We start from the raw sequence: 17,833 nt of genomic DNA on the forward strand, positions 1-17,833 counted from the left end.
TGCGTCCACTTGCACCGTTGGCTGATCCCTCTCCGTTTGCTTACGAACTCCCTCCTCATAGATTGATGATAATCGTTTAAGAGATCCCTATCTATGAATCCCACTGCCGTTCGACCCGGGGGCACAGACAGGCATTTCGGGATATATCCATCCCTGGCCGTCTTGTGAGGTCGCTGACTTTCTTCCCAACGGACTTGTATGTTTGAATGAACTCTGACTAGTAGACCTGGAATATAATGCGCGTAGATAGCGAGTCGTTACCTTCATTCTGGATTTTCGAAGTATAGCCATCGGACACCTATCTAGGTATCGGGTAGGAAGACTTCCACGGGCAGGTATTGTCGTAGCTAGATCGCGAGGGTCGGGATACCAATGGAGTATATATATGGCCCAGACCTACTCCAGGTCTGCTGCGCAACTCAGCCATAATCGGGAATCGAGTGAGATAATGTTCGATATATTACTTGAATATCAATATATATGGAGGATAAGTACCTTCTTGATGAGCCCTCCTACTCATTGTAAGTGGAATAGCATCCATGACATGGACTTGGGGAATTTTACTATATCCTTACAGACGAGTGCGGCCTGCAAAGTTCCAAATGAGTACATAAAGGATCTTGGACTGGCACGACAAAACGCCGGCAGTCTACCTAAGAAATAACAATCTTGTTGAGAATCCTTCAAAGAATATTGGATATGTTCGATAGAAGCGTTTCTGTTTTCAAGAATTGGCGCTTCAGGATAACATCTAACCTACCGAGTGAAGATCGAGTCTCTAACAGAATCATTGCGATGGCCTAGTTGTGATCCCTTTGATTGACTCGAGCTTGACAGTCTAGTAGTTGCCAATGTTGTACAATGTGCTGCCCCGGCCATGTGGCATTTCCATTCCATTGCTGCACTAATTCCTTTCGAGGCACAGGAGAGATAAGATTATCTTTTCCAAGAACAGATATCCTTTTGCCAGTCGCGTGCCTTGGATCGAGAAGAAAGTAAACACTATCCCTTATGCACGGTCATCATGGTGAGTTATGTATGAGTTATGGTTGGCATACGGAATATGACTCCAGACGGTACTTGAAATGTAGAGTTAATTAAATCGAGGCGGGGGAATGTGGCCCACGTGGGTGCACGCTCTGGCGTGGATGGGGGGACCTTTTTTGGTGGCGGCGGAACTTGGCACTTGGCGGTGGAAAGTCTCGCCTTTTAGTCCGTCCATCAATCACAACTCGACTCCTCCATCCAGCTGAGAGATTTCACCTTGCAATGCTTTACACAAAAAACTGTCAACTAACGTTCTCTGTCAGAGATATTTCTTCCGAGCAGGGCCCATGGGAAGCACCAATGGAATGTGATCGAGACTCTGATTAAATCGTGCTGCCTGGCCGATCGTGCCCATCTGTCGAGGCCCCCCACCCGTCGTGAAACCTTGACCAGACTCCCCACGCTACTCCCGTGGGCCCAGGATAAACTTCAGAGGCGTGCTCGTTTTGCCGACGGGCGTGCAGACACATTTTGAGACGATTTATTTCCCCGCAACCCATTCGGATCATTATCGCCCCCCAAAGAGGATTGTTGTTGTCTCTCAGCCCTTCGAGCAAAGGACAACGAGTGCACAGCCAACAGTCGAAAGGGGATCAACAGGAGAAAACGGGGTCCACCACTAAACCCAAACCAGCCAGCGACGGGGGTCAGGCTGACAGTGGGCTCACTCTTCATTGGCCCATTCAGTCCCTTGCTGGCCGCTTCTAAAAGCTTGGCCTTCGGGAGATTCGATTCTCACTCTCCTGATGACCGCAGCCTGCTCGGGCTGAAAAGACAGAACGGAGGGGCCGGGATTCGAAAGGGTCCACGGATCGCCCCCCAAGATGCGATGCAGCATCTCGTTGCGGGATTGCCGGGGTCTTTTGTGATGTGGCAATGCGAGTTTTTCAGGTTACAAATCACTCATGGAGGAGGGTCCATTGTCTCATCGTGGCCGCTGGTTGTGTGATCTGTGGCCAAGCCGGACCAGACAACGAAAGGGCCCCTCTTATCAGACTTTGGATGCCCCTCTTGGAATCCTCATTCTCCATCCAAAGTCTACTCGGCTGATTGAACTGGCTGCCTGACTGCTAGCCAATCGGTCGCGTGTCGGCTCTTTGGACCCCGTTTCACTTCTATTTTCTCACCCGCGTACACTAGCCGCACTCCGCCATAGCCCCCCGTAGATTGACTCCGTATAACTAAAAGCCAAAAGCCACCCCCATGGCCTTCCTTTCGATTTATTTCGGCCCCCGGGATCTACAACAAAGCGGCATCTAGGTGTATGATGGACAGCCTTTCGCATACATCGTGCACTATCCCCAATTGACTTGACTCGGTGTGAGCCTTGTCCGTCTCACAGCCTCACGCCTATTTCGTTTTTGCTTATTTACCGACCATCTGCCCGACAAAGGCTGAAGCTCACCTCAGCTCAGAAAAATTATTTCCGTCGAGATTGTGACTACGACTGCGTCTAAAACATCTTTCACCACACTGGCAAGATGCTGGACTTTTTCTCATCTGCTCGTTCTAAAGACGAGGCCCCTAAGGCTACAGCATCCGTTCAGTCCCTCTCCGGAAGTCAGCTCTCAGGCAACGAGCCACGGTCGGAACACGAACAACTGGAAAAGGCAGAAGATGAGAAGAAGAAGAAGAAGGGAATCCTCTCACTACTTTTTGCGCGACCTTTCACCAGGAGACGAATTATCATCCTCAGCGCTCTCGGGTTTTTAATCGTGGCTATCTTGGTTCTCGTCATTACCCTCCCGATTGTCTTGACGAGAGCCCATAAACGTAAGGACCCGGGTGATGTTTACCGTCTCTACCCGACCAAGCATGAGGACCCCAGTTATCGCATCCTGGAGAACAAGCCCGTCTATGCGATTCACAATTTCCCCGATCCAGGCCTTCTCCACCACAACGGCACCTGGTATGCCTACGGAACCAACCCACACAAGCGTGACCCGCAATCGATTCATGTCCCCGTTGCGACTTCGACCGACTTTGTGAATTGGACTCTGCACGAGGGCTATGATGCGATGCCAACACTCGGAGACTGGGAGGTCGCTCAAAATCACTGGGCACCGGATGTGATTGAGCGGGTAAGTTCTTGTTCAGCAATACAAAAAAGTTTAAGAATTCCAATTATCTGACAATCGTACAGGATGATGGGAAATTTGTTCTCTACTACTCAGGCCAAACGAATAATTTCAACAAGCACCACTGCATCGGTGCAGCGGTCTCGAACGGCACGAATCCCCTGGGACCCTATATCCCACTCAATGAATCCCTAGCCTGTCCACACGAGTATGGCGGCGCCATTGATCCCTCACCATTCAGAGATGCAGACGGAAAGCTCTACGTGGTCTACAAGGGTGACGGAAACAGCGTTGGTAGTGGTGGCTGGTGCGGCAACAGCATCAAGCCTCTGCGCCCAGTTCCACTTATCCTCCAAGAACTGGAAAGCGACGGCATCACCAAAGTTGGCGAGCCTGAGATTATTCTCAACATCAACGACACTGATGGTCCGCTCATCGAAGCGCCCAATATCATCCGGCAAGATGATGGAACCTACTACCTCTTCTTCTCCTCACATTGCTTTACCTCGCTGGGTTACAATGTGAAGTACGCCCACGCAAAGTCGGTCAAGGGTCCTTATACCCGCGTCGACCGTCCATTGTTACAGACGAATGATTTTGGGCTCAAGGCACCCGGTGGTGCGACTTTATCGCATGACGGTACCAAGATTGTCTTCCACGCCAACTGTGATGGTTATCGGTGCATGTATGTTGGTGGTGTCGATATTCGATCTACCAACAATACTATCATCATGGCAGCACTTGAAATCGTCAGTACTGTCTCCTCGAATTCCACGAATACCACCACCACAACCAACACCACCTCTATTGCCGACAGCTCACAGTAGGCTGGTCAAGCTGAGACCTGCTGTGCATATTAGGTGGCGCATACTGGATTTTTCCTCCCCTTTGTGGGAATTTGCATTGCATCGAAGCGTTTTGAGCTTTCTTTTTGATTTCTTTTTGGACCAATTGATACCCGTGCGATGGTTTATAGACACTCCATTCAGGTTGGAGAGGCGTTATTAGCATTATTTGAATAGAGAGAATTACTCTGATAAAATCTATCGACTCAAACAATCACTATCTGGCCTTGTTTAACAAGCGGAGTTAACATTTGTGGAGCAGACCAGCATAGGAAAATAAGGTCCGCGGGAAAGAGTAGTAAGAGTAAAGCTCCCGCCAATCAGGAGCAAACCAGATGACGCCATGCCTCAAGTGCAGCCTCAGGCATTCAATCATCTTCTCCGCCATATGTAATCAAGTAATATAATATGACCGTCCTCGATAGCTGATAATTGCACCTGCTTGTGGGTCTCTTTTCCCTTCTCACAGCTCCTCACAATGCGTTCGTTTCAGGGCGTCGCCCGCTCTGCTTCACGCACGCTCCGGGCCACACAATGGCGAGCCCAAGAACCAGCATCTTTCCTCTCCGGCGCAAGTCGGCCGTTATCGGCACATGCGAGAGCACTCCATAGCGCGCCCCCGCGCAAGTCCTCCGCGGCGACGGCGACTTCGAAGGACTCGACAAACCCGGCAATGTCCTTCCCTTGCCTTGACGCGCAGGACGCCAAGTCAGAATTGCTTTCTGCGCGGTCTCTGCAATCGGGACCCGAACCCTCGTATACGACCGGCCAGCATGAACGGTTCCACTGTGAAGACCCGCTGCTCCTGGACTGGGGCGGCGTGTTGCCGGAATTCGATATTGCGTATGAGACGTGGGGTCAGTTGAATGGGGACAAGAGTAATGCGATTCTCTTGCATACGGGGTTATCCGCGTCTAGCCATGCACACAGCACGGTCTCGAATCCGAAGCCCGGTTGGTGGGAGAAGTTTATTGGGCCCGGTTTACCTCTGGATACGGATAAGTACTTTGTCATTTGCACGAATGTACTGGGAGGCTGCTACGGCAGTACGGGGCCGTCCTCGGTGGATCCCTCGGATGGACAGCGATATGCGACGCGCTTCCCGATCTTGACGCTGGATGATATGGTGCGCGCTCAGTTCCGTCTGCTAGATGGTCTGGGCATCCAGAAGCTGGCAGCATCTGTCGGGTCGAGTATGGGCGGTATGCAGAGTCTGGCTGCGGGTGTGCTCTTCCCCGAGCGCGTGGGCAAGATCGTGAGCATCAGCGGCTGTGCCCGTAGCCACCCATACAGTATTGCGATGCGACACACGCAGCGCCAGGTACTGATGATGGATCCCAAGTGGGCGCGCGGTTTCTACTACGATGCGATCCCGCCGCACTCGGGAATGAAATTGGCGCGCGAGATTGCGACGGTCACGTATCGCAGCGGACCGGAGTGGGAAATGCGATTTGGTCGTCGTCGTGCGGATCCTAGCAAGCAACCTGCGCTGTGCCCGGACTTCCTTATCGAGACGTATCTCGACCATGCTGGTGAAAAGTTCTGCTTGGAGTATGACCCCAACAGTCTGCTTTACGTCTCCAAGGCTATGGATCTCTTCGATCTAGGCCATGAACACCAAACTCAAACCCGCCATCGCCGTGCAGAGGCCGAATCTCGCATTGCGCGAGGCGATGTCTCCTCAGATGTGTCCGACTCTGCTTGCAGCTTGACCCTGCCTGACAAGCCCTACGAAGAACAACCCGATGCTACTGCCTCAGTTCCCCCCGCCGATCAGTCAGCAGCATCAACCGAACCCGAGGGACCCCCTCGCGACCTCATCATGGGTCTCGCCCCTCTGAAAAACCACCCAGTCCTCGTCATGGGCGTCGCAAGCGACATCCTCTTCCCCGCCTGGCAACAGCGCGAAATCGCCGAGACTCTCCGCGCCGGCGGTAACACTACCGTCGAGCACATTGAGCTGGGTGAGGATCTATCATTGTTCGGTCATGACACTTTCCTGCTTGATCTGAAGAATATTGGTGGTGCTTTGGGCCGCTTCTTGAAGTGATAGTCCGCGCGGGGCGGGGCCTTGGCCATTTCTTTTGCAATTAAGTGAATGTTGTGTTTATTTATTGGCCATTTTGTATATTTGTTCGCAGCGCGCGACGGTCAAAATTGCATTAGCTGGCGTTTTATATCTGAATGAATCACAACTCTTTTGTTCATATCTCAATAAGTCTTTTCTCGCTAGATCTCGCTATAGGTAACCCTTACCGGTTTGCTCGACATCGTTGCCTTGATAGGTGTACTTGAGAATCAGCACACACATGGAAAACAGACTTGGCCCTCAGAATAGCTCCCAATTGTGTATTCACCGGCAACCAGATCATAAGATGTTTGGGAAACATCCACCCGAGGGCGTCGGTTGCCTGCAGAATTGGCTTTGGATTCATCACCGGGCAAGAAGCAAAAGGGAATGTGTAGAGCAGGCGTAAAATAACTATAGTAAGAGCAGCAAGGAAGGGGAATTGATCGAAGTGGTTCATTGTTTTGATCTGTTAACTGATTATTGACACGATAACTTGTATGACAGCTCATGCCCTCGGATTGAAAACTACCTTTTTCGTCACTCGTCACTGGTTTGCTCAACGCCGTTGCCTTGATAGGTGTACAGACGGAGCGTATCATATACAGATCCTCGGAGTGTGCGACAGAATATTTTCGTCATTGGGCGGGTTGTCAAACAGAAACGATGGTCCTAGATACAAGACAAAAGAAGAGGGAGAGTATCGAGAAAGAAATCCATTCTTAAATTTGTTAGTATGTACATGAAAGCCTGGCTGATCTGCTCGTCCCGTCGGGATATCATATCGAAACAAACAACAGCAGCCTCGGTATGAAAGAACGACGTAGTCGAGGGTCTCTCAGATCTCTGTTCATTTTTCTCAGTCACCCACAACGGGTGAAATGTCTCCTTCCACAAGCTGCAGCCAGGCCGCCGAGGGATGAAGTCCACAGCCCAATCCAGTGACCCGGACGTGTCGTGAGAAGCTCTTATGTGAGGGATATCGTCATTGAGACTGAAAGACACAATGATGCTATCAGATCTGCGAAGATCATTAGCCTCCAAAAGGAATCAGTATTAAATATTGGGAGCTCCTGCATAAAACATACCAACAGCGCTAAAAGCGCGAGATGTAAGAAGTACTCCACGCGGCGACGTGTCGTCGGGTTTGGCCACCGCGGCCTCTCACGTGATAGCGTCTTTCGTGGTTCCACTGATGAACGCATGGCTTGCAGATGCGCATTCCCTATAAGAGGTCGACAGCACCAACGGCATTCGTGACGGTACGTTGCTCTATTTTCTGCTTACAAAATGGCCCCTCCAGCTTCTAAATGGTGGCAAGCTTCCGACGAGGCCGACCTGGACTACGGATTCGATTCTGACGACCTGGATGCTAGATTCGCCGAACCTGCTCGACTTCCTTACCGCCCGCGCACCCGCGAAGAACTAGAGCAATTGGAAGCGCAAGCGCAGGCGAAAGCTCAATCTCGAGAAAAGGATACTACTGAGAAAGGAGTGTTGGGAAATATGTCTTCTTGGCTTCACCGGCAGGCCGGGTCGCAAACTTCCCAGCTTGCGACTACGGCGGTGCTGTCTGGCGCCGCCGTTGCGGGTGCCATTTTTGGGTACCAGGCTTATAAGAGGAAGGAGGCGGTTCAGGATTTGAAGGCTTCTATTCCGACGCTCGACGATGAGCATCCTGCCACTAAGGTGAGCTTGATTTAGGGCAACTCTTGACCTTGAGTTTCATGGTCGAAGCTTGGGCCGCCGAGCATGCATTTGGGCAGAGGACTGACGAACTGGGGTAAAGCTCACACAATACGGCGTTGCCGACAATGGAATCCCGTTGAGCAAAGAGGACGAGCGCAGTGCTGCTCTGGCTCGTAGGGCGCAGCAGGGTGACTACGATGATGGTGCGCAGCTTTTTATAGCTCTTTTTTGTGATTGTCACAGCTAACCCAGTTGCAATGCAACACAGACTTGATTCTCGAACAGCTTGCTCGGAACCGTGTATTCCTCACAGACGAAGGCCTCGCGAAGCTCCGGGGATCATACATTATTGTTGTCGGCTGCGGTGGCGTTGGATCCCACGCCGTTGCATCTCTGGCTCGTTCCGGTGTATCCAAGATTCGTCTGATCGATTTCGATCAAGTTACATTGTCTTCGCTTAACCGTCATGCTCTCGCCACACTCGCCGATGTCGGAACTCCCAAGGTACACTGTATCAGGAGGCGCCTGGAGCAGATTGCGCCGTGGGTGATGTTCGATTGCCGTAATGAGCTCTTCGGCAAGGATGCTGCAGACGATCTTCTCGGTCCCTGGACACTGACACACGAAGGGGAGGGTCGACAGCCAGACTATGTGCTGGATTGCATTGACAACATTACGTCCAAGGTGGAACTACTGCACTACTGTCATAAGAACTCTTTGCCTGTGATCTCATCCATGGGCGCTGGGTGCAAGTCAGACCCGACTCGTGTCGTGGTTGGAGATATCTCTACCAGCACCGACGACCCTCTCTGCCGCAGCACGCGGCGTCGCCTGAAGATGCTGGGAGTCACTACCGGTATCCCAACTGTCTTCTCGACTGAAAGGACCGCCCCGGGCAAGGCTAGCCTGCTCCCACTTCCCGAGGATGAGTTCAACAAGGGCAAGGTGGGCGAGTTGAGTGTTCTTCCCGACTTCCGCGTCCGCATTCTCCCCGTGCTGGGCACCATGCCCGCTGTCTTTGGCTACACCTTAGCCAACCACGTCATCTGCAGCGTGTCCGGCTACCCAATTGACTATAACACCGCCGGCAAGGGCCGCGAAAAGCTGTATGATACGATCCTGGCCGCTCTGACAGGCTTCATGGAGAAGCAAATCCGCAAAGTCGGCGGTCAAGATCCCGTAGGTCTCCGTCTCCCCATCAGCAAGGACGACATCCAGTACATTGTGGAGGAGATTTACAGAGGCAAGAGCGTTGTAACTGGTCTGTCCAACCGGCTGGTGCTGATCCCGTGGGAGGTACCATCGCAAGGATTTGAGATGGATCTTACCTGGGAGAAGGACGGACAGAGACTCTTTAGGCTTGATGCGGCGGAGTTGGTCTGCATGACGAAAGACGAGGCTACCCGTCATGAACGTGAGGTACTCGTTGGGGGAAAGAAGGTTGAGGAAGTATATGACGAGACAGTCTTGAAGCGGGTGAGCTTGCGGAAAAAGGAAACTGAAGAGTGGAAGAAACAGGTTGAAGAGTACTTCCAAGTACAATAATCTGTGTTGGCAGAAAAGAAAAAGAATTAACGGCATCAATGAAATACATATTGACTTTAGTAGTGACTGACATAGTAGTGTAGGGTGTATATAAATAGAAGTACAGTTTAATCGAAGCCACCTCATCGCTTTCTAGCTCCTTCGTACTCGTACTAGACTCCGCAACTCCGTGACCGCCAAGTCCTACGACCCTTGGCTCCCGCAGATCGTGGGCGGCCTTGTTGACAACTCTAGTTGTCTCAGTCCCCGAATCTCCCACCTCCTCCGCTTCTATGTCCTGAGAAGACCCTCGATGATAAACGCCATCCCATCATGGCCTCCTACGACTCCGACCACGAACTCGGCGACCCATACTATCACGCGACCACCCAACCATCCTCATCCTCCCGCTTCGCCCGCCTCTCAAGGCCCCTAATCGACTCAGTCCGCAACGGCTGGCAATCCAGCCCAGCCTACCGCTCCCTCTCCTCCTCCCCCGAAAACAGTAAACACACCGGCTGCGTCCAGATAGCTCTATCCATCATCGCTGCCCCGCGCTTCCGCCGCTACGTGCTTGTTTACTTCGTTCTGTTCCTGCTCGGCTGGGCCGGGTGGGCTATGGTATTATACCCTCGTTTAGAGGAGCGCGGTGCCTTGTTACACGCGCTGGATCCTGCGTCAAAGGCGGAGGTTGGGGGGTGGTTTGGGAGTAACTCGCTTCCTCAGTTCGATGATTTAACTCACATCCGTACCTTGGATCCTTCGTTGGTACCCGTGGCTAGGATCGAGGGTGAGTCGAGGGGATCGAGGAGTGAGAAGCGGCTGGTTGTGGTTGGGGATGTGCATGGGTGTAAAGAGGAGTGTAGGTCTCCTATTCTTGTCTCCGTTTGTGGGAGTTGAATATGCTAACTTGTCTTTTCCTCTTTCAGTGGATCAATTGCTTAAAAAGATCGAATTCTCCACGACGGATGGAGACCATCTGATCCTCACGGGTGATATAATTAACAAGGGGCCAGATAGTGCTGGAGTCGTGGATCTTGCCCGCAAGCTGGGAGCCTCGTGTGTGCGTGGTAACCACGAAGACCGCATCCTGCTTCTCCGACATGAGATGGTTACGATGAATACACTCTTGACGGGCGACGAGAAGAATGTGAAGCTACACGAGCCCTCGGAGAAGGAAGCCAAGGAACGCGCGCTGGCCCGCTCGTTGAGCGATGATCAAGCGCGGTGGCTTGAGGCTTGCCCGGTCATCTTGAACGTTGGCTTGGTCCAGGGCATGGGCCAAGTAGTTGTTGTACATGCCGGTCTGGTTCCGGGCGTGGACCTCGAGAAGCAGGACCCCTCGACTGTGATGACGATGCGAACCATTGACCTTAACACGCATGTTCCCAGCGAGTCAACCGAGGGTATGAGTTGGGCTAAGGTAAGCTATCTACTTAGTTTCGGGTCCTCGTCATCCGCAGATCTCTTTGTACTAACATGGTCCTCTAGATGTTTGATAAGCACCAATCCATCCTTCACTCGAGCCTCAAGTCTTCACATGCAGACCCCCGTTCTCAAACAACGACCGTTATTTACGGCCACGATGCCAAGACTGGCCTCAAGATCCGCACATATACCAAGGGTCTTGACTCGGGCTGTGTGAAGGGCGGTAAACTGACTGCGCTGGTCATTGAAGACGGCGGCAAGCAAAGCCTCGTGCAAGTCAGCTGTAAGCAAGACTACTCCAAGGATAACAAGGAGAAGAAGGAGAAGAAAGACAAGAAGGATAAAAAGGCCAAAAAAGCCAAAAAGGACGATTGATCACTCGTATACTATTGCTGATCAAACGGTTCGGTGCATTGCATTTGGTGGTCTGGCGTTTTGAGTTTTGATCTTACGATCTGTATATTAGCTGGATACACTCCTTGGGCTTGGGGCACAGCGTCCGCCGCAATCCGCGGCTGTGTTATATTCATTGAATCAGAGTTGATACTCTTTCGGTTTTTGAAATTACTCTTGTATTGTATTACGCTGTTCAAACTTGATTCCTTCTATGAACGAACGAATCAATTCCAAAAAGAGGCCCAACGCCTTGTGATGAGTCTAATACCTATATCCGAAAATGCTATACACACCAAAGGCCCCCGATCTAGCAAGCCAAGAAGAAAAAGAGGTCCAGAATAATGCCCACAGAAACACACGACTTCCAACCACTATCCCGGATAGTAAAAGTTGCCATCAAGAGCCCACGTCGAGGGCGCCGAGAAATCCTCATACCAAACACCACCCAAAGCATTCATATGGACATACCCGAGCCGGAAGTACTCCTCTTGGTTGTTGCGTCGTCGCGACCAAGCAAAGTCCGGCACGGAGTCCGTATCTTTCGACTTGAACCCCTGATACCGCAGCACGTCGTTGACAATCACGCTTATACCATCGACATGTGATGGAACTTCAGGGAACGAGAAGATAAGGCGGCTCCGGTCCTCGATATGCGGTGGATTCATGGGCGGTGGGGTAGTACCCAGACGGCCACCTTCAAGTAGGGAGGCCGGTGTTTGAAGGACAGAATCGAAGCCCCAGCGAGCGATGCCGTTGATGAATAGGCCAAGCATTATGCCCTGGAATAGGAGGCTGGGTCGGGTTTGGAGTGTGGTGCCTGGGATGAGGAGGAGGGCAAGGATGTAATGGTGGATGCGGAGGTTCATGTTAGGTACTAGGACGAGCACGACGATGCCGACGAGCATGATACAGTACAGGCGTAGCATGGATAGCAGACGGCCCTCCCGGCGGAAGCAATGTGCCTGGATGAGGGTGGTCACGATGAGAATGCTGATAATGATGATTAGGGCCGTGATGGCGCCGGGTTGTTGTTGAAGATCGTGGGGTGTGAGGCGGGAGATGGGGATACGGTCGAAGGTATCGCTGTTCAAGGCACCGACCCAGCAGCCTCCCAGCCATAGGATAGTTTTATCTGCGTGTGCCTCGAGATTGACAAGGGTCTTGCGTATACAAAAGTAGTATAAGGCAAAGCCCACGAAAGCACCGGGGAGGAATCGGCCTATGCCGACTTGTAACAAGCCATAGAAGCCCCGCGAGCCTGGCGGGTCAGATGCCATGGCGACCTGAAACCAGACTATGAAGAACGTGATGCTGTAAAAGATCGGTGCCGAAGTAACGGTCATTGAAAAAATGGCCGTGACGAACACGGTGAAAGCAAACAGCGACCAGCGGATATCGGAGCATTCTACCAGCTTCGCCTCGCCGGACCCTGATGAAGACACCTGTCGTGTCAACATGAAAGACATTGGGAACGACTGCTTAAAAGAGATACTCTCGATGCCATTCTTGGTGTAGTTCTGGAAGTTGTCCCGCTCTCCACGACGATGCAGAATGCCACAGCCACCTTTTGCATCGCTGATCAGCCCGGCATGTAGTGCTGATGCACAAATCGAGGAGTCGCCGCGATACAATCCACTATTGCGACCGTCCATTCGGAAGGGTTTCCCGCCAATGACAAGCGGTCGATAGTTGTACGACGTGCTGCCAATATCGTACGGTTCTAGGAGAATAGCAGTGGAACAGCCTGCTGGGCAGCTGAAAGCAAACGACTGCTCATCAAATGGGAGACAAAGATCTCCATTCAGACCACAGTCTGTCGCATTGGTCCTGTAATTGCATGGTTAGCCATTCTGTTCCCCGGTTCGACATGGACTAATCAGTTCAGCAATATTTTAAAACATACCATAGACGATGGTGACACGACAGCTTCACTGGCCGTCCATATCCCGGGATTTCCTGACCGGCCACGGAAGCTTGCAGTGAAGCAAAGAACACGGCAATCCAGATAATCAAACCGCCAGCGAGCAATGCGATCTTCACGCCCTGTCGCGGAGCCCACCGCTCAACTAGACGCGACGGTGCAGCCTGCCATCGCGGAAACCAAGGCTTGATATGGTAAACATGCGGCGGGACCGGCCCACGCAGCCAGGAGTGAAAGCCGGCAAGGGTACAGGACAGCGGCGGGTCATCACGATGTGCGCTTTGCTCCTCATAGTCGAAAAAGTCCGAGTCCGAGTCATCCAAATCGCGGAGCTCATCTGGATGGCCAGCCGGTAGTAATGGTACACTGCCCAGCTCTAGATCGCCATAATCGCCGCTGGTTCGGGCTCGTACTCGGGCTTGGGCCTGGGCTCGCCGGGCGCGTTCCGAGTCTTCTTCGTCCTTGTAGCGCGGCGGGCTCAAGTCCTCGAGAGAGTAGGTCGGGCTCGCGAGTGCTTCTGATAATTCAGAAGGGATGCCCTTGTCTTCATCGTTCACCCCCCTTTGTGAATGCATTTTCGCATGATGGGGGAAGACTGAGGAGTTGCCATTCCAGGACTCACGGACGGGGGCTCCATTTTGCCAAGCTGCTAAGTATGGAACCCCCTGGACCTATGGGGCCTGTTTCAAAAGTCTTAGTCATCGGTCGTGATGGTGTGATCAACTAGTTATATGAAGAGTGGTGATTGCAATGGTGAAGAGGCTTGAACAGATGAATAGTCTATAGCTATTTCTGCCTAGAAGTATAAGATATCCTAGACCGGAGGTTTGGTTCCAGGGTCCAAAAGCCCACTAGGGTTATAGTTATTCGAGGTTTATATTCATGTCCTTGGAATTAGTTCATCTGATTTCCACTGTACATCATATTAGCTTGGTCGTTATGAATGGACTTCGAGTATAAGAATCAAGATAATAAGAAGTAGTAGAAAAATAAAATAACATGATTCTTCCAAAAAGAGGTATAAATACGAATAAGAACAAGCCGTTAACAAAACCAATTTAGCATGAAAAATCCGCACCGCCATTCCACAACCAGAAATCGCTCGACCGCATCCATTCGACCTGTTCCAATCCGAGAACCTTAAAAGCTTCACCGTACTTCCTAGCCCTGGCCAACCGCACCACCCGTTCCGCCACAGCTAGTAGTCTCGGCGAACCAGGCTCATCCGAAAAGCTAAGTTCAGAATCATCAGATACAGACCGAACGATGCGGTCAAAATTCGAGCTCGCCTGATCCCCGTCTCCTTCGCTGCTCCAATCACGCAGTAAATCAGCAAGGTCCAGACGGATCCATAGAAGCGCTCGATTGTTCTGATCCAAGTCGACCTGTGTCAAAGTGTTCTGTAGTAAATTAATGGCCTGCCCGGTGGTGCAAAGGAGAGTGCCAAGAAGGATTTACCGGTCGAGTAGTACGAGCCTGCCGCAGTCGGGGCGCATGTAACAGCCGTAGCAGTGGATTGGCCACCAAGGGTGCTGGCGAGAGCATAATCGTCAATAGTCATCCAATTTATGTAAAGGAACCTCACTGACCTCTTGCATACTCGCTGTACGTCTTTCAAGAAGCCACATGATCCCATGATATTGGGATTCCATGTCAAAAATTAAGTCAAAGTCACAGTATGGTCGCTTGTGGAATATTAGCTTGCAAGAGCAAACCCGAGCATTTGTCATTTTAATGAAGGCGCAGGCTATATATATTAGCTGTTGTACGCGTCCCCTCGTAGGAAATGATCTAGACTTGTAGACTAGACCTACCTCTGATGCGGTGTCATCACGCCGACTAGGCAGGAAATCTCCATATTGACTAAAGGGTTCACAATGGCCATTCAAAAAATACACCACATTCGAGTTCGTTCGAGTAAAGACTAACCTAAGGTGACCGACGACACAGCTTAGTGTCGATTTAGAAATAACTAGCTACTGGCTGCCCAAGGACATCGAGGCGAGGTTGGACTCCTAAACCCGGTACATTGGGTGCTGTTATACGGCCTCCATTAACGTGGAATGGACCATCTGCCGTCTTGAGCGTCACCATATCACGAGTTTCCAGGACGCAACGCAAGAATTTCTCCGGGACAGTTTGACCCAGATGGACAATAGCAGAAAAAGCAATGTCTGAGCCGACAGTATCCTGGACGCTGAAAGTATACCCAGCAGCCAGACAAATGTCGCGAATACGGCGAGATTTGGTCAAACCGCCATTCTTGGTGATTTTCATCCCTATTCCTTCTGCGGCGTCATCGGCGATAAGTTGCATTATAGAAGCCTCGGATATTGCGAGTTCATCGATATGAATTGGAATATTTGTCCTGCGATGAAGAGAGACACATTCTCGATACGTAGCACAAGGCGCTTCTAAGATGAAGTCCAACCCGTCTGGGAGAAGTCTTAACATACGAAGTGCAGTTTCAACTGTGAAGCCACAGTTGGCATCCACAATGAAGAATTCTCCCGGCCTTTTATCAGCGAGAGATGACTGGAGACGAGCAGAGTCGGAGACTGGCTCTCCAGAAACTTTGATCGAGTGACCCAGATAGCCCATGTCTCGATGCTGGGCTACACGCGCACGCATTTCTTCCGGCTCGCCAACATGGATGGAGGAGATCACAGGGAGTGCAAGCTCTGTACGACCGCCAAGTAATTCGCACACTGGAAGCCCCACGGATTTGCCGAATATATCCCAGCAGGCTATATCGAGAGCTGCTTTGGCATGCTCGTGGCCAACCAGTGCTGCATCCATGACTTCATTGATGCGGTCGACTCGTCGCGGGTCAAGCCCAATGAGTTTCGGTGCGATCTCGGCGATACCTGATCGAACACCAAGTGCATGGGCGGCAACAAAAGTTGAACCGAAGGGGGTGCTTTCGCCCCAGCCTTCGATGCCGGTTTGCGTGGTGATTCGTACGATGGTGGCGTCGAAAGAGGTATATTCTCGTCCCCCGGAGAGATGATAGACACCACCCGAGTAGGGCAAGTCCACTTGGAATACATCGATTTTTTTGATTTGGAGGTCAGGCATGGCTTTCCCTTGAGAATGTTCAGACAATTTGGGGATGATAGAGATGTAAGGGTATATTCAGGTGTTGAATGTTATGGAAATGGCCTGTTATTTTCGGGAGAATAAATAGACTGCCTGCGTTACATTACCAGATTCGCACGCTGATTTATCAGCTTTATTACTCCCTAAACAATTTCGTAAAGAGAAGGGCATGAATACTCGCATCGGGGAAGCCGTACCTATCAATAGAGTTAGCATCTGAAAGACCAAGCTTCGTAGATAAGAGCCACGGCTCAGCCGATGAGATAGTAAGATAAGCGGCTTAACCGAGAGCTTTCGATGCGGGGTAATAGCAGGAACGTAGACATTGCGAAGATAGACATACCGACTAGGTCCCGGGATGTTGCCGACAACGATTGATACATTGGGACTCGGCATCGAACCCGAGATCGAGCTATATCGGCAAATCCGAGCCCCCCGCGATTACGAACCGCGCTAATTTCGTCATGCACACCAGTGTAAATAGAAGTATAAACATCGTCTACAACGACGGCTAGTTGTCTGTTTCAATTCATTAAGTCCATATCTGTCAACATGTCAAACGCCCAAGTTACCACCCGCCAGGCCTTTCGTCGAACTGACGACTATACTCCCGGTACACCGAAATTGAAACTTGTGAAAGAGGATCTACCACTACCTCTCGCGCCGACCTCCGTATTGGTCAAGGTACACGCTGTCGCTATCAATTATAGAGACGCCAATATCGCCAATGGTGGAAATCCGTGGCCAGTCCTACCGAATGGTATCCTCTGTAATGATGCTGCTGGTGAGATCATAGCCGTGGGTGAGAAGGTGAAGGCCTTAGCCGTCGGAGACAGAGTTGGGCCTATAATCGATACCGAGTATATCTCGGGACGCGAGGTGGGACGATCGTGGCTTGCTGCGGATGAGGATGGAGTCATGGCAGATCACATTGTCTTTGATGAGGCTGTCTTGTGCAAGCTGCCAGTCTACCTGGACTGGATTAGTGCTTCGACGATTCCTTGTGCGGGTGTTACTGCATGGTCGGCATTGAAGGGTATGAGTATTGGACAGACGGTACTCATTCAAGGTACGTTGGATTATACTCGTGTCAATATTAGCGCCGCAGCTAATAATTATGTGAAAGGGACTGGGGGCGTGAGCATGTTTGCGCTGAAACTTGCGCGGGCTGCTGGACTGAGAGTTGTTCTCAGCTCGTCGAGTGATAAGAAACTCCAACAAATGAGGGAGAAGTTCTCAAACCCACCCATCTTGACGGTCAACTATACGACAACCCCAGACTGGCATAAGGAGGTTCTGGAACTTACTGGTGGCGTGGGTGTTGATATCGTTGTTGAAAATGGGGGCACTGGATCCTTGGTTAAAAGTATGAAATGTACTCGACGTGGTGGCATCGTCAGTCAAGTCGGGTATCTTTCGAAGCAGAACCCTATGGACCTCGCTGAGTTGGTCTCGACTATTATCGACCGTCGAATCATTTTGAGGTGAGAGCAATGGACCTTGGAAACCTCGCAAAACATGCTAAAATGATATACAGGGGTATCAATGCAGGATCTAAGTATGACACGGAAGACTTTTGCGCTGCTTTGTCGGCATGTCAAACGCCGCTTGATGATATTATTGACAAAGTCTTCCCCTTTGAGCAAGCCGAGGAGGCAGTTCAATATGTCTGGGAGGGGAAACAGATTGGAAAGGTTGTCCTAAAGCTTTAGATTTTTCCATATCATCATACGTGAAT

General features: G+C 51.2%; 7 protein-coding genes across 7 annotated transcripts; 5 read left to right on the forward strand and 2 right to left on the reverse strand.

The window, feature by feature from the left end:
- Positions 1-2,528: 2,528 nt before the first annotated feature.
- N7496_004070 (glycoside hydrolase family 43 protein) lies at positions 2,529-3,952 on the forward strand (the record flags this gene model as incomplete). The annotated part of the gene is made up of 2 exons (XM_056697001.1): positions 2,529-3,128; positions 3,191-3,952. 2 exons carry the CDS (start codon positions 2,529-2,531, stop codon positions 3,950-3,952), a joined length of 1,362 nt encoding a protein of 453 aa, XP_056559213.1.
- A 496-nt stretch (positions 3,953-4,448) lies between these two features.
- On the forward strand, positions 4,449-6,020 carry N7496_004071 (homoserine O-acetyltransferase family protein; the record flags this gene model as incomplete). The annotated part of the gene is made up of 1 exon (XM_056697002.1): positions 4,449-6,020. The coding sequence occupies one exon, from the start codon at positions 4,449-4,451 to the stop codon at positions 6,018-6,020; it is 1,572 nt and encodes a 523-aa protein (XP_056559214.1).
- Positions 6,021-7,328: 1,308 nt separating this feature from the next.
- Positions 7,329-9,272, forward strand: N7496_004072 (tRNA threonylcarbamoyladenosine dehydratase; the record flags this gene model as incomplete). Its single annotated transcript, XM_056697003.1, has 2 exons — positions 7,329-7,727; positions 7,971-9,272. The coding sequence occupies 2 exons, from the start codon at positions 7,329-7,331 to the stop codon at positions 9,270-9,272; spliced, it is 1,701 nt and encodes a 566-aa protein (XP_056559215.1).
- A 312-nt stretch (positions 9,273-9,584) lies between these two features.
- Positions 9,585-11,054, forward strand: N7496_004073 (putative serine/threonine-protein phosphatase; the record flags this gene model as incomplete). Its single annotated transcript, XM_056697004.1, has 3 exons — positions 9,585-10,041; positions 10,181-10,674; positions 10,743-11,054. The coding sequence occupies 3 exons, from the start codon at positions 9,585-9,587 to the stop codon at positions 11,052-11,054; spliced, it is 1,263 nt and encodes a 420-aa protein (XP_056559216.1).
- A 392-nt stretch (positions 11,055-11,446) lies between these two features.
- N7496_004074 (uncharacterized protein) lies at positions 11,447-13,571 on the reverse strand (the record flags this gene model as incomplete). Its single annotated transcript, XM_056697005.1, has 2 exons — positions 11,447-12,902; positions 12,979-13,571. The coding sequence occupies 2 exons, from the start codon at positions 13,569-13,571 to the stop codon at positions 11,447-11,449; spliced, it is 2,049 nt and encodes a 682-aa protein (XP_056559217.1).
- Positions 13,572-14,958: 1,387 nt separating this feature from the next.
- On the reverse strand, positions 14,959-16,074 carry N7496_004075 (mandelate racemase/muconate lactonizing enzyme family protein; the record flags this gene model as incomplete). Its single annotated transcript, XM_056697006.1, has 1 exon — positions 14,959-16,074. The coding sequence occupies one exon, from the start codon at positions 16,072-16,074 to the stop codon at positions 14,959-14,961; it is 1,116 nt and encodes a 371-aa protein (XP_056559218.1).
- Positions 16,075-16,647: 573 nt separating this feature from the next.
- On the forward strand, positions 16,648-17,807 carry N7496_004076 (zinc-dependent alcohol dehydrogenase family protein; the record flags this gene model as incomplete). Its single annotated transcript, XM_056697007.1, has 3 exons — positions 16,648-17,164; positions 17,222-17,579; positions 17,633-17,807. 3 exons carry the CDS (start codon positions 16,648-16,650, stop codon positions 17,805-17,807), a joined length of 1,050 nt encoding a protein of 349 aa, XP_056559219.1.
- Between the last annotated feature and the right edge of the window lie 26 nt (positions 17,808-17,833).

The sequence above is a fragment of the Penicillium cataractarum genome (assembly GCF_028827025.1).
Source record: "Penicillium cataractarum strain IBT 29864 chromosome Unknown utg000002l, whole genome shotgun sequence".
Lineage (NCBI taxonomy): Eukaryota > Fungi > Ascomycota > Eurotiomycetes > Eurotiales > Aspergillaceae > Penicillium > Penicillium cataractarum.